Source organism: Mobula hypostoma, chromosome 6 (assembly GCF_963921235.1).
Source record: "Mobula hypostoma chromosome 6, sMobHyp1.1, whole genome shotgun sequence".
NCBI lineage: Eukaryota > Metazoa > Chordata > Chondrichthyes > Myliobatiformes > Myliobatidae > Mobula > Mobula hypostoma.
Window position 1 is genome coordinate 27481474 of NC_086102.1, and position 13463 is coordinate 27494936.

General features: G+C 41.0%; 1 protein-coding gene across 4 annotated transcripts in view; it reads right to left on the reverse strand.

Annotated features, from left to right (window-relative positions):
- Positions 1-542: 542 nt before the first annotated feature.
- Positions 543-13463, reverse strand: part of LOC134347886 (interleukin-10 receptor subunit beta-like) — a 34847-nt gene continuing 21926 nt past the window's right edge. For all 4 annotated transcript variants that reach the window (XM_063050463.1, XM_063050462.1, XM_063050461.1 and 1 more), the window contains 3 exons: positions 12580-12715; positions 10549-10706; positions 543-5155 (listed from right to left, as the gene is read on the reverse strand). In XM_063050463.1, the coding sequence (XP_062906533.1) occupies positions 4889-5155; positions 10549-10706; positions 12580-12715 (561 nt within the window). In that variant the 3' untranslated portion in view covers positions 543-4888. The remainder of the gene's footprint in view (positions 5156-10548; positions 10707-12579; positions 12716-13463) is intronic.

Below are 13463 nucleotides of genomic sequence, written 5' to 3' on the forward strand. Positions count from 1 at the left end.
GAAAGGATACACTGACATTGGAAAGCGCTCAAAGAAGATACATGAGAAGGATTCCAGAATGAAAGGGTTACTGTATGAGGAACGTCTGGCAGCTCTTGGGCTGTGTTCCCTGGAGTTCAGGAGAACGAGAGGGGTATGTCAAAAAACATTCCAAATGTTAAAAGGCCTGAACACATTAAACATGGCAAAGTTATTTCCCATGGTAGGGGAGTCCAGGACAAGATGGCATAACTTCAGGATTGAAGGATGTCCATTTCGGACAGAGATGCGGAGAAATTACTTTAGTCATTGGGTGATAAATCTGCGGAATTTGGTGCCATGAGCAGCTGTGGAGGCCAAGTCATTGGGTACATTCAAGGCAGAGATAGATAGGTTCTTGATTAGCCAGGGCATCAAAGGGTATGGGGAGAAGGCAGAGGAGTGGGGATGACTGGAAAAATTGGATCAGCCCTGATTGAATGGTGGAACAGACTCGATGGGCCGAATGGTATTCCACAACTTACAGACTCACTTTCAAGGACTTGACAACTCATGTTCTCAGTGGTTTTTTTCATTTATTATTTGCACAATTTGCCCTCTTTTGCATAGAGGATATTTTTCAGTCTTAGTTATGTAGATTTTTTTCATAAGTTCTATTTCTTAATTTTCCTGTAAACACCTGTAAGAAAATGAATTTCAAGGTGGAATATGGTGACATATACATACGTTCAATTTCCTTAACTCAGGAATAATCAAGAAATAAGGAATTACTATTTGGCATGATTCAGAAGATCATATTGGTTTACCAACATTCTATTCCAACAATAGGAGACATTGCACATGGGTTTTAGCTGTGGGTGTAGCTTCCTTTAGGAAGCAAACAAAGGCTTGTCATGTAACAGAAGTTTTCAAAAGATTCATTTGTTATTAACTTATACAACTCTGCAATTCTTCAATTCTCTGGGTAGCTATGAAAGAAAAGAAAGGCAGCATGATCATCAATCCCCGAATCCCATCTCCTCACAAAAAAAAGAACAAAAATGGAACGGGCACATCAACCTCCAAATCCTCCCTCACGCACAAAAACTGAGCAAAACAGATCAGGAACATCACCCTCACCCCCAAATCCCTCCTCCCGCACAACAGAAAAAAAAACACGGATCAGGCACATTGACCACCTCCAAATCCCTCTTCCTGCAGAGAAAACAAAAATTGACAAAACTGATCAGGTACATCAGCCCCCAAATTCCCCTCCCGCTCAAAAAATACCGGGATCAGACAAACACATAATATAAAAACTGAGAGATTGAAACATATAGTCTATTGTCCAACGTCCACATCCAAAATGCAGGAAAAAAAACCTGAGCACACTCATAAGGTGCAGCAGCAGACACTCCCCTCTGTTTAGAAGTACAGGGGGTTTAAAATGGAAATCATCTTGTGTATCTGACTCTAATGAGAGTTAGGGCATGAACATGTTATAGGAAGGATGTGAAGACATTGGTCTACACTGGTCCTTAATGCATCATGTGGACCACAAGGACTACGGCCCGACATCGGGAAATCCCAAAAACATAGGCAGATACCATGGGATGAGGATATCGCAGGTACTATGTAGCACAAGAGCTTTAGAGCAAACACCGATATTGCGATTGACTATTCCTTTAAAAAAAAATTGTAGCAGTCTTGGAATCTTGGGAAATCTATAACCGCTGGTCATTTTATGGGAAAATTGGGTACTTGTGGAAGTATATCTCAATAAGAAGTGGAAAATTTGATATTAAAGAGGACAGACTACCAATCACATGAAACTGTAGTATTAATAAGTTAAAACCTGCAGTTAATCATTTAACAGAATTCAAGAGTATGATCGATGCATTAGACTCAGTCCAAAAAAACTGGGTTTCAATGAAGTTAGTATTAATAAAAAGACAAAATATTTAATTTTCAATGAGACTATTTCAGGTTTGTTCATTACATTTTTAAAAATACACCAATTTCAAGTATTTTTTGCTCTCTGCAGTATAACACCTAGTGCAAAACAAAACAAAAATATAAGACACATTAAAAACAATATTCATCATTATTGCATCCATCTGGGTCAGGAGCAGCAATAAGGCAAGATTTTTGAAGATAAAGCCTTTTGCATGGAACTATTACTACTAGATCTGGACTATTTTCAGTAGAACAGAAAATACAATTATTGTTCCTTCGTGAGAAAAGAATTGGGCGTAGAGAATTCATTAAATGAAGAGATGAATCTCATACTTAAATTATGTGATCATAAATTCCATAATTTGCAGCTGCAAATGCAGCATGTGGAAATTCTACCAACTACACAGTCCTATGAAAAGAACATCTCGGTCCATTACCTGAGTGATGCACCAGCGACTGCATTAACATCAATTCTATTAGACACTGGAGCAGAATTAGGACATTTGGTCCATTGAGTCTGTGCCACCATTTAAGCATGGCCGATTCATTTTCCTTTCCACTCCATTCTCCTGCCTTACTCCTGTAACCTTTTACGCCTGACATGAAAAATCTACCAACTTCCGATTTCAATACACTCAGTGACCTCACCTCCACAGCCACCTGTGGCAAAGAATTCCACAGATTCACCACCTCTCTCTGGCTAAAGAAATTTCTCCTCATCTTTGTTCTATATGGGCGTCCCTCCAAGAAAGGGACAACTTAAAATTCATTATGCTGTGGATGCCTACTGTATATTATAGTTGTATTACATATATAGTATATGGTTTATTATATGTATAAGTTGAGATGCATTTGATATTGAGTTGGCATTTATAGCCAAGTAGAGAGGTGTTGTGTATTTAATATTTCAGTAATATTTGAGTAATATTGTAAATATGTTATTTGATTACATATTCTTGTTCATTACAAGTTATATGTAAAAGTATGTAAATGGCATGTCATACCACCACCATGTCATACACAAAGTAAAAACGAAGTACACACATTTATCTCCCGGCTCCTGGTTTCAATTAATTATAATGTTTTGTAACTTCAAAACATAGCACATGCTATCTTCAAAAGTTCTCCAAAATTGAAAATATGAACAAGAACATATTTATTCCTTATATCAAGGACTTAAAATTCTTTAGGCATTAAATTGTCCAACCCTGTATCTGCAAATCAGTATCACAGTGCGCAGAAGGGAATCAGCAACGGAATTCACAGAATAGCCCAGAATAGGAGGCCACTCAACTAACAACCACTCTACCAATCCTTTAACAGAGCCATCTAGTAAATCCTGATAACCCGCTTCACCTTTCTGTAAAAGGTTCTGTGAATTATTTCTACCACCAAAAGATTTGCTTTAACCTGGCTTAACGCTACAAATGAATCTACTTCCATCACCCTACAGGCAGTGCATTCCCGATCATAAAGACAAATACTTTAATTAATTAAAATGCAGATGTAAAATATCTTGGCATTTTCTCCTTGGAGTGATGAGAGGTGACCTGACAGAGGTGTACAAGATGATGAGGGGCATTTATTGTGTGGACAGTCAGAGGCTTTTTCCCAGGGCTGAAATGGCTAACACAAGGGGGCATAGTTTTAAGGTGCTTGGAATTAGGTACGGAGGGGATGTCAGGGGTAAGCTCTTCCACACAGACTGGTGGGTGCGTGGAATGCACTGCCGGCAGCGGAGGTAGAAGCGGATACAACAGGGTCTTTTAAGAGCCTCCCAGTTAGGTACACGGAGCTTAGAAACATGGAGGGCTATGTGCTAGTGAAATTCTAGGCAATTTCTAGAGTAGGTTACATGGTTAGCAGAACATTGTGGGCCGAAGGGGCTGTAATGTGCTGTAAATTTCTATGTTCCATGTTTAATATCTTAATTACATTACCACTGAATACATGGCATTATTGCATTGCAATGGCATACCCTACAGCCCTATTTATGCTACCAGCTTGACAACAGGATTGCAGGTAGCACTGTAGTAGCTGTGTAAAATGGTATAAAAATACAAATGTTACTTAAGAGCGAAAACATTTTTACCTACGTGTCTATTCAAACCATGAAAAAGGTCTGTTATCCAACTAGAAGCTTTATAAAGCGCTGGGCAGACCACATTTTGGGTATTGTGAGCAGTTTTGAGCTCCAGATCTAAGAAAGAAGAGCTGGCATTGGAGAGGCTCCAGAGGTTTATGAGAATGACCTTGGGAATTGAAAGATTGATGTGTGGGGGAGAGCTTTTGATGGCTCTGGGCCAGTACTCGCTGGTGTAAAGAAGAATGAGGCGGGGGGGGGGGGTGGAATCTCATTGAAAGCTACTGAATATTGAAAGGCTTAGATAGAATGGACGTGGCAAGGATGTTTCCAACAGTGGATGAATCTAGGACCACAGGGCACAGCCTCAGAACAGGAGGACGTCCCTTTAGAACAGAGGAGCAATTGCTTTAGCCAGATGGTGGTGAATCTGTGAAATCCATCGTCACAAGTGGTTGTGGAGGCAGGGTCATTGGGTATGTTTAAAGCAAAGGTTGATAGGCTCTTGATTAACAAGGGTGTCAAAGGTTTCATGGAGAAGATGTGAGAATGGGGTTGACAGGGATAATAAATCAGAGATGATCGAATGATGGAGTAGACTCAATGAGCAAAATGGCCCAATTCTGCTCCTATGTCATATGGTCTTAGATATTCCGTCTAAGTGATTTTAATCTACATTGGTATTTCAGTTCACAGAACTGAGAAGGAGAGACAAAGTTCTAAAACAAATTTGCATTAAAATTTAGAAGCAACAGTAATTAAATAAACTTAATAGCAACACTGACCTCATACATGCAAACCCACCCAGTGGTACATGGCAGTTTGAGGAAACACTTAAAAATCAAAGATGGGACACTCAGATGGAGAAGTTTCAGTTTAATAGTACAAAGCCTATGTTTGTAAATCGAGTTCTGTGAATGTCCTTTCATTAAAATCTTCAGTCCTGGAACTTTCTGCATTTGAAAATCGTCCAGAATCTGCACTGGTTTGACCACTTTGATTTTGCTGTTCATTTTCAGTATTTGAAATAAAGGAACCGGAACAGGAGCTCAAGCTGTTGTTTTCAGTAATGACAATGAGCGGATCACAACATTCCTCAGAATCTTCCACTGACGTCAGCACGTGGAATGGAGCTCTTTGAGATGATTCACTGAAACACTGCAAAAATAACAAGGCCAGAATGCGTTATTTCACACAGAGACATAATTGTGACTTTCTTGACCCCAGACCATCCCAAAATGGTTCAGAATCTACAACATATGTCTTGAAGTCTTAAGGTTTAGTCTTAAATTTATACTAAATTATGAAACCAGTCTTAAACTCACGTATAACTGATTATAATTAAAAGCTAATGAAAAGGAATAATAGTAATCAAGGAATGTGCATTCCAAAGTTCTCAAAATACATTTTTTAACAGATAAATGCTTCACTAGAAAATTCTCATCCATGGTGTTGCAGGTAGTATGAGATTATACAAGTTTTATAACGTTGCCAACTAAAGAAATAAATAGGCAGTGTTTTGGGAATCAAAAGATTGTTGATTAAGATGAAAATATAATACAATGGCAAATGAGAAAGACATTTAAAGATTAGAGAAGTAGCAATTTGAGATGGGGAATTGTGGGGAAATGAAGGAAGTGTGCCTGAACATTAAATAAATTGATGAAGTCAACTTTCATTGTATAAAACAAAGAAATAGTAGAAAATCAATAGTCTAATAACATAAGGAAAAGGTATTGGAGAAATGAATGGACTAGTATTGTTACATGCCCAAAAAGCATCTCTTTGTACTTATCCAATCCAAGTTAAAGAATAACTGGAAAAGTAGACAAGGGAATGGTAGATAAAATTTATCTTGTAACATTAAGCAACTTTCTTCACTGTCCACCATACCAACAATTTTAGTGTCATCTGCAAAGTTATTGATCAACATTTTCCTCCAAATTATTAATACATTAGACATACAGCAAAGAACCCAGCACCAATACCTGTGGTGTAGCATCAGTCATCGGCTTCTAATCTGAAAAATATCTCTCCAATACCATCCTCTACTTCCTGCTGTCTAAGTTGTATGCCATCTTGGTTAATGTCTCCCATCCACTACATTATGTACTGGGTGGGCACAGGAGTACATTCAGCCAGAGGCTCATTCCACTGAGATGCAGCACTGAGCGTCATAGGAAGTCATTCCTGCCTGTGGCCATCAAACTTTACAACTCCTCCCTTGGAGGGTCAGACACCCTGAGCCAATAGGCTGGTCCTGGACTTATTTCATAATTTCCTGGCATAATTTACATATTACTATTTAACTATTTATGCTTCTATTACTATTTATTATTTATGGAGCAACTGTAACAAAAACCAATTCCCCCCGGGATCAATAAAGTATGACTATGACTACCACTAAGCCAATTTTGTATCAAATGGCGAGCTTACCCTGGATCACACGTTCCATCCTGCCACACCAGCCACCCTGCAGCCTTGCCCAAGCCTGTATGGACAAGGTTAACCACTCTGCCCCTGCCCTTTGGTCACCTCTTCAGAGAGAAAAAAAATTCCTCAGGGCACAACGCCAAGGTGACCATCCCTAACCAGTCCCTGCCGTTCCAAATGTAAATAAATCTTGGCTCGCAGAATCCCTTCCAATAATCCCTCAGCCACCTGTAGTTTCCTTGTTTATCATTGCTGCCTTTCTTAAATAACACACAGCATTAGCTATCCAGCAGTCTGGTAGCTCACCCATGGCTAACAAAGATCTGTTTTAAAAAAATCTCTGCCAGGGCCACAGCAATCTCCATACTTGCTTCCTATAATATCCTAAAATACACTTAGTCAGGTTCTGTACATTCATCCACCTTAATGCAGTTCAGTAGTGACGAGCTACAGTAAAGTCAAGGTTTCCTTTGTAGTAATTTAACTAGTGAAAACTGGCAATCAGTGGGGTGATATCCTCCTTCTGTAAGATGCGAGAGATCAGGGAGAAGTCTGTTGCCCCTGGCAACTACTACACATTTGTAGGAAGTTCACCTCAGATTCATAGGATCAGTTGAAGCGGAAATTGGGCTCACTTGCTGTTGGAGATGGGAGTTATAGGGAGGTAGTCACACCACAGGTTCAGCCAGATAGATGGGCAACTGGCCGGAAGACACCCTCTGTCTACTCTCCCTCTCTTAACTACTATTAACATTTTGGACACTGTTGGGGAGATGACCTCTCAGGAGAAAGCAACAGCAGCAGCCAGATCACTGGCACCACAACTGGCTCTGTTACAGAGCAGGGAGTTTGAACTCTAGGCACATACCTGTGACAGGAGCCTCTGCAGAGGGAATAACAGACAGGTAGTCCTGTGGCTGCATGCAAGATGGTGTATTGCCTTCCTGGTGCCAGGGTCAAAGATGTCCCTCAGTGGGTATGGGCCATTCTCAAAGAGGAAAACAGGAAGCCAGAGGTTTTGATCCATACTAATGATAGATGGGAAGTGGAATGAGGTCTTGCAAAGTGAATATAGGGGAGTTAAGCAGAAGGTGAAAGAGCAAGTTCTCTGGTGTTGTAACTTCATGATTATAACCTGTGCTACATGCTGGTGAGGTTAGGAATAGGATGAAAAGACTACTCAATGTGTGGTTCAAGAGCTAATGAAAGGGCTTCAGCTACTTGGACGACTGGGATTTATTCAGGGGCAGAGGTGACCGGTACAAGGATGGATGCATCAGCAAGGGAGATGAGGCTGAGTACAGGGCTACGGTAGGAAACTTTGTCACATGGTGTGAGCAGAATTATCTGCAGCTTAATGTGAAAAAGACTAAGGAGCTGGTGGTAGACCTGAGGAGAGCTAAGGTACCGGTGACCCCTGTTTCCATCCAGGGGGTCAGTGTGGACATGGTGGAGGATTACAAATACCTGGGGATACGAATTGACAATAAACTGGACTGGTCAAAGAACACTGAGGCTGTCTACAAGAAGGGTCAGAGCCGTCTCTATTTCCTGAGGAGACTGAGGTCCTTTAACATCTGCCGGACGATGCTGAGGATGTTCTACAAGTCTGTGGTGGCCAGTGCGATCATGTTTGCTGTTGTGTGCTGGGGCAGCAGGCTGAGGGTAGCAGACACCAACAGAATCAACAAACTCATTCTTAAGGCCAATGATGTTGTGGGGATGGAACTGGACTCTCTCACGGTGGTGTCTGAAAAGAGGATGCTGTCCAAGTTGCATGCCATCTTGGACAATATCTCCCATTCACTACATAATGTACTGGGTGGGCACAGGAGTACGTTCAGCCAGAGACTCATTCCACCGAGATGCAGCACTGAGCGTCATAGGAAGTCATTCCTGCCTGTGGCCATCAAACTTTACAACTCCTCCCTTGGAGGGTCAGACACCCTGAGCCAATAGGCTGGTCCTGGACTTATTTCCCAGCATAATTTACATATTACTATTTAACTATTTATGGTTTTATTACTATTTAATTATTTATGGTGCAACTGTAATGAAAACCAATTTCCCCCGGGATCAATAAAGTATGACTATGACTATGTTACATCTGAACTGGAGTGGGACTAATACCCTCGCAGGGAGGTTTGTTCGTGGAACCTGGGAGGGTTTAAACAAGTGGGGCAGAGGGTTGGGACCCAAAGTAATAGTACATCGGATGAGGAAGTTGAGGAAAATATAGAAGTTAAAGCAAGCAAGCCCAGTAAGGCAGGACAGTAGGGGCAGGAAGGGGAGTGGGGAAAATCTGTGGTTAAATTGCATTTTAATGCAAGTAAGGCAGATGGACTCAGAGCAGGGGTCACAACATGGGATAATGATATTACTATTACAGAAACATGGCTGAGTGATGGGCAGGACGGGCAACCCAGTGCTCTGGGCTACCAGTGTTTCTGGCATGACAGGAATTGATTTGAGAGGAGTAGTAGAAGCTGCATTATTGGTTAGGAAGAACATCTACATAAAGGGAGAAAGCTTGCAGACATGTTCAGACCAGCCAAAAGGCAGGTATAGAAACTCCAATGCACGAGGAGTGTCAGAGGCTACAGGGAGTAGTGAACTCATCCAGTTTCATCAAGTGTTCTGCTCTCCCCACCCTTGAGGTAATCTGCAAGAGGTGATGTCCAGCAGAGTGGCATCCATCATCAGCAACCCCTACCATAGGGGCATGCTCTCTCCATGATGCTGCCTTCAGACAAAGGGTACAGGACTCTGAAGATCCACACCTCAAGGTTCAGCAACACCTTCTCCCACACTGTCATCAGGTTCTTAATCTGACCTGAAAGCCCCCAACACTGCCTCAGAATATATTTATTTTTCTCTCTCAATTTTGCACTAGTGTTGGTAAATGTTTAATCTGTAATTTGTTTTAGAGAAAGTTATGTAGAATTTATGTTAAGCTAATTCCACCACGTCAACTTACGTTTGTCATGGTTGCAAAGTATTGCTGTGCTGCTGTAAAAAGCTGATTGACCTGACATTTATTATACATGGCATTTGTATCTATGCCATGACAACAATAAATTTAAACTTCAAACAATGCACAGTTTATTTCACATTTCATAATCAAGCATCTGCAATGCTTTGATTTTGGTTTTCTGAAATATCAATGAAGGGGCACAACCAATGATCATATTTAACAATATTGGATAGGGAGTATACATTGTCCTTTCAACACACATCAAAGACCTGCTGCGTTCACCAGCAACTTTGATGTGTGCTGCTTGAATTTCCAGCATCTGCAGAATTCCCTGTGTATACATTGTCCTTTGATCAGAACAACAGGCAATCGTCTTGCTTTCCTGTGAATGGAACTATAGGATCTTGTATGCCCATCGGAGAGGGTAGCCACCAATTCCAAGGTAATATTTTGTTCAAAAGTAGTAGGTCCTCAGTGACAAACATCAGTGCAAGTCTAGCCCGGAGTGATAAGTTCAAGTCTCTGGCATGGGTTAAAACCCTACATGCCTCTATTTCAGAGTTGAGCTAAATCAAGTTTGACACAAGGTAGCTGGGATTCTACAAATAATTTTGGTTTTGCTCCTTTCACCACTTCCTGGCTATTAGAAATAAATGTTACAGGCAATATACTCAGTGTTTTGCTATGTTATCCTTGGACATTAGCTGGGAGATGACCACCAAATGGATTAAAATTATCCTAAAAAAGTTGGAATTTGACCAGAATATATTTTCACTAAAGTGCCTGAAAATACCTTTATAATCTTCAGTTTACAATATTTTTAGGTGAAAACATTGCCATGCACTTGCAACCAATGTATTAAACAATAATTTCTATAAGTTTTAGTAATTTAATGGGCACACTGGAAAGTTACATTTTGGCCATGATAGAACTCAGAGTAGATAAGCCCAGAGGTATCTCACAATAAACAGTCCACCTCAAAACTCGGAAGCACGGAAATAACTCGAAATAGACGAGAGGCAAAAGGGTACAGTTAATGCAGCTTCTATAATCTCTAGACAGCTTGTACATGACCTTTGAGCTTTATTTTCCTTTTTAAGATCACCGGGGTAAAGGCTAGCCAAATATGAAAGAGATTACATACCTCTTGTAAATGTTCTGGCAGGGTGTGTGGGGGAAACAAGGCATACTTTGTACATCTGTACATGTAATGTACACAGAAGGTGCATCCTACCACTCCAGTAAAAACCACCACTAGTGAAACAAGGAAGCTTATACCAATCAGCCACTTGGGAGTACTACCTGGAGAGAAAAAAGAAAATCAGATACATGAATAGTGGTGCCTTTTCTCCTGTTTATAGCTACTAGTTAATGAAAACAATTTTACAGCAATAAGTAATGTCACACCCCACTGCCATTAGATTGTTTGTTCTTCACCACAGACCTTCCTCCAGAGAGGAACTGGAAGGTAACATTATGGACATAGCAAAAGAGTCCGCTAGCACAGCGGTCCCCAACCACCGGGCGATGCTACCGGGCCGTGAGGAAACGATATGATTTGGCGATAGGAGTCAGCTGCACCTGTCCTCATTCCCTGTCACGCCCACTGTTGAGCTTGAACGCACGCGAGGTCATTACCCGCGCGTCATCCACGTCAGCACGGGAAGGAGATCAACTCCTCGAGCTTGCAAATGACGGCGGGTTGAAAAGTATGTTTGACATAACATCTCTGCCGGCATTCTGGATCAAAGTCAAGGCTAAATATCCTGAGATAGCCATGAAAGCACTGAAAATGTTGCTTCCATTTCCAACATATTTCTGCAATGAATGCAACGAAAACTAAATTGCGGAATAGAATGGACATAAGGAACCCCCTTCAAGTATCGCTGTCTCCCATCACCCCTCGATGGGACCGTCTTGTTGCAGGGAAACAAGCTCAGGGCTTCCACTGATTCAGCGATATTGGTGCGTTGCAATGATTTTATATGCTCATATGGGGAAAATATGTGCTGTGTGTTTAATATCCAAACGTTACTTAAAATGTTATGATGCTATTAACTTATAAGTGACTTATATAACCATATAACAATTACAGCTTGGAAACAGGCCATCTCTGCCCTTCTAGTCCGTGCCGAACGCTACTCTCACCTCGTCCCACCGACCTGCACTCAGCCCATAACCCTCCATTCCTTTCCTGTCCATATACCTATCCAATTTTTCTTTAAATGATAATATTGAACCTGCCTCTACCACTTCTACTGGAAGTTCGTTCAACACTTACTTCAGCTCCCCTGATAATTGACTTATCACTATATTCATGCGAGGAAAATATGCGCTGTGTGTTTAATATTAAATTTGTTAGATAATCCCTTTTAGAAGCAAAATTGGGTGTATTAGCCACTTATCACCTATATTCCAGTCGTGATTAACACCCCCCCCCGAACAGAATCGCCAAGAACGATTTGTAGAAAAAAAATTGGCACGTACACGCATGCGCACACAGGTGCCCGCGCAAGGCTTCATGGTCATTGTAGTCCTTCTCGGGGTAAACACAACGTAGTTGACTGCTACTCTTGTCCGTTGGCAACTCTACCCCCCCCCCCACCCCAACCAGGTCGGCCGTTCCGCAAGAATATTGTCAATGTTCAACCGGTCCGCAGTGCAAAAAAGGTTGGGGACTCCTGCGCTAGCATGAAGAATGATTTAAAGACAGAAACAATAAAACTGCATTCCTCACATTTTCTTTTAGATTCTTCTTTAATATTACAACTAACAATTTACCTAATAAATATTAAACGGAGTCACATTTCTTTTAAAACAGAATAGCTTGAGCTCCTGGATCACTTTATTTTGCCAGTCCAGCAACATCTGCTGCAGGTAACCATGGACTAAATTTCCAATCAAAGGGCCATAAAGAAAATTGTGTTGCCATAAGTGATACCATGTTTTCTTCCATAAAATAACAGCTCTAATGGAAGCAAAACCAAGTTTCATCATTAAGTTGTGCTGGAGATGTGACAGTGGCCTGTTTTCTCTCACAGGCTGGTAACAATATATGATGCAGATGCACAAGAAGCAACCGAGTGAAAGACACCAAATACCAAAGGTGAGGGAAATATCTGTTACAGAATACTACACAGCAAGGTTACATTAAAAAAAATTATTAAAATCATACCGCCAGTCCTCTTGCACATAATTGAACTATTCAGTCCTACTCTGCTGTAAACAGAGCTGAAAGCCAAAACATGCAGACAGTATGTGGTCCAAGGCTCAAGCTTCAAGACCACCAATCTGTCTGTGCTGTTTTTCACCTGCAAGTTCAAAAATTAAAACAGAATAAAGCATTTGGTTTAGCAGTATACGAAATTCAGGTACCTACATTTAATTTGATAGGTATAATTAAGTTCACTTCCAGGAATACTGCATTTTAGTCCATTTTAAAGAGGCTGATTGTGACATTCCAGTCTATGTTTCATGGCCCGTGGTAAGAGATAATAATGAATTGATTTAAAGTATGGAAAGTTTCTAACGTCCATTTCATGGAAGTATAAACACGGAAAAGTCTACAGATGTTGGAAATCCAAAGCAACTGGAGGAACTCAGCAGGTCAGGCAGCATCTATGGAAAAGAGAAACACTCAACTTTGTGGGCCAAGACCCTTCTTTAGGCCTGAAAAGGAAGGGGGAAGATGGCAGAATAAAAAGTTTGGGGGAGGGAAAGGAGGATAACTAGATATCGAGGTGAAGACAGGCGGGTTGGAAAGAACCAATCCTCATAGTAGGATCAGATGTGGAAAGAATGAGCAATTCCAGGTTCCTGGGTGTCAAGACCTCTTGAGGATCTAACAATGCAACTATAAAGAACACAAGACAGTGGCTATATCTCATTAGGAGACTGAAAGGATTTGGTTTGTCAACTAAAATGTCGAAAACTTCTACAGATGTACCTTGAAGAGCATTCTGACAGGCTGTAGCACTGTCTGGTATTGGTGGGGGGAGCGGGGCTACTGTACAGGATTGAAAGAAGCTACAGAAAGTTGTAAAATTAGTCAGTTCTATC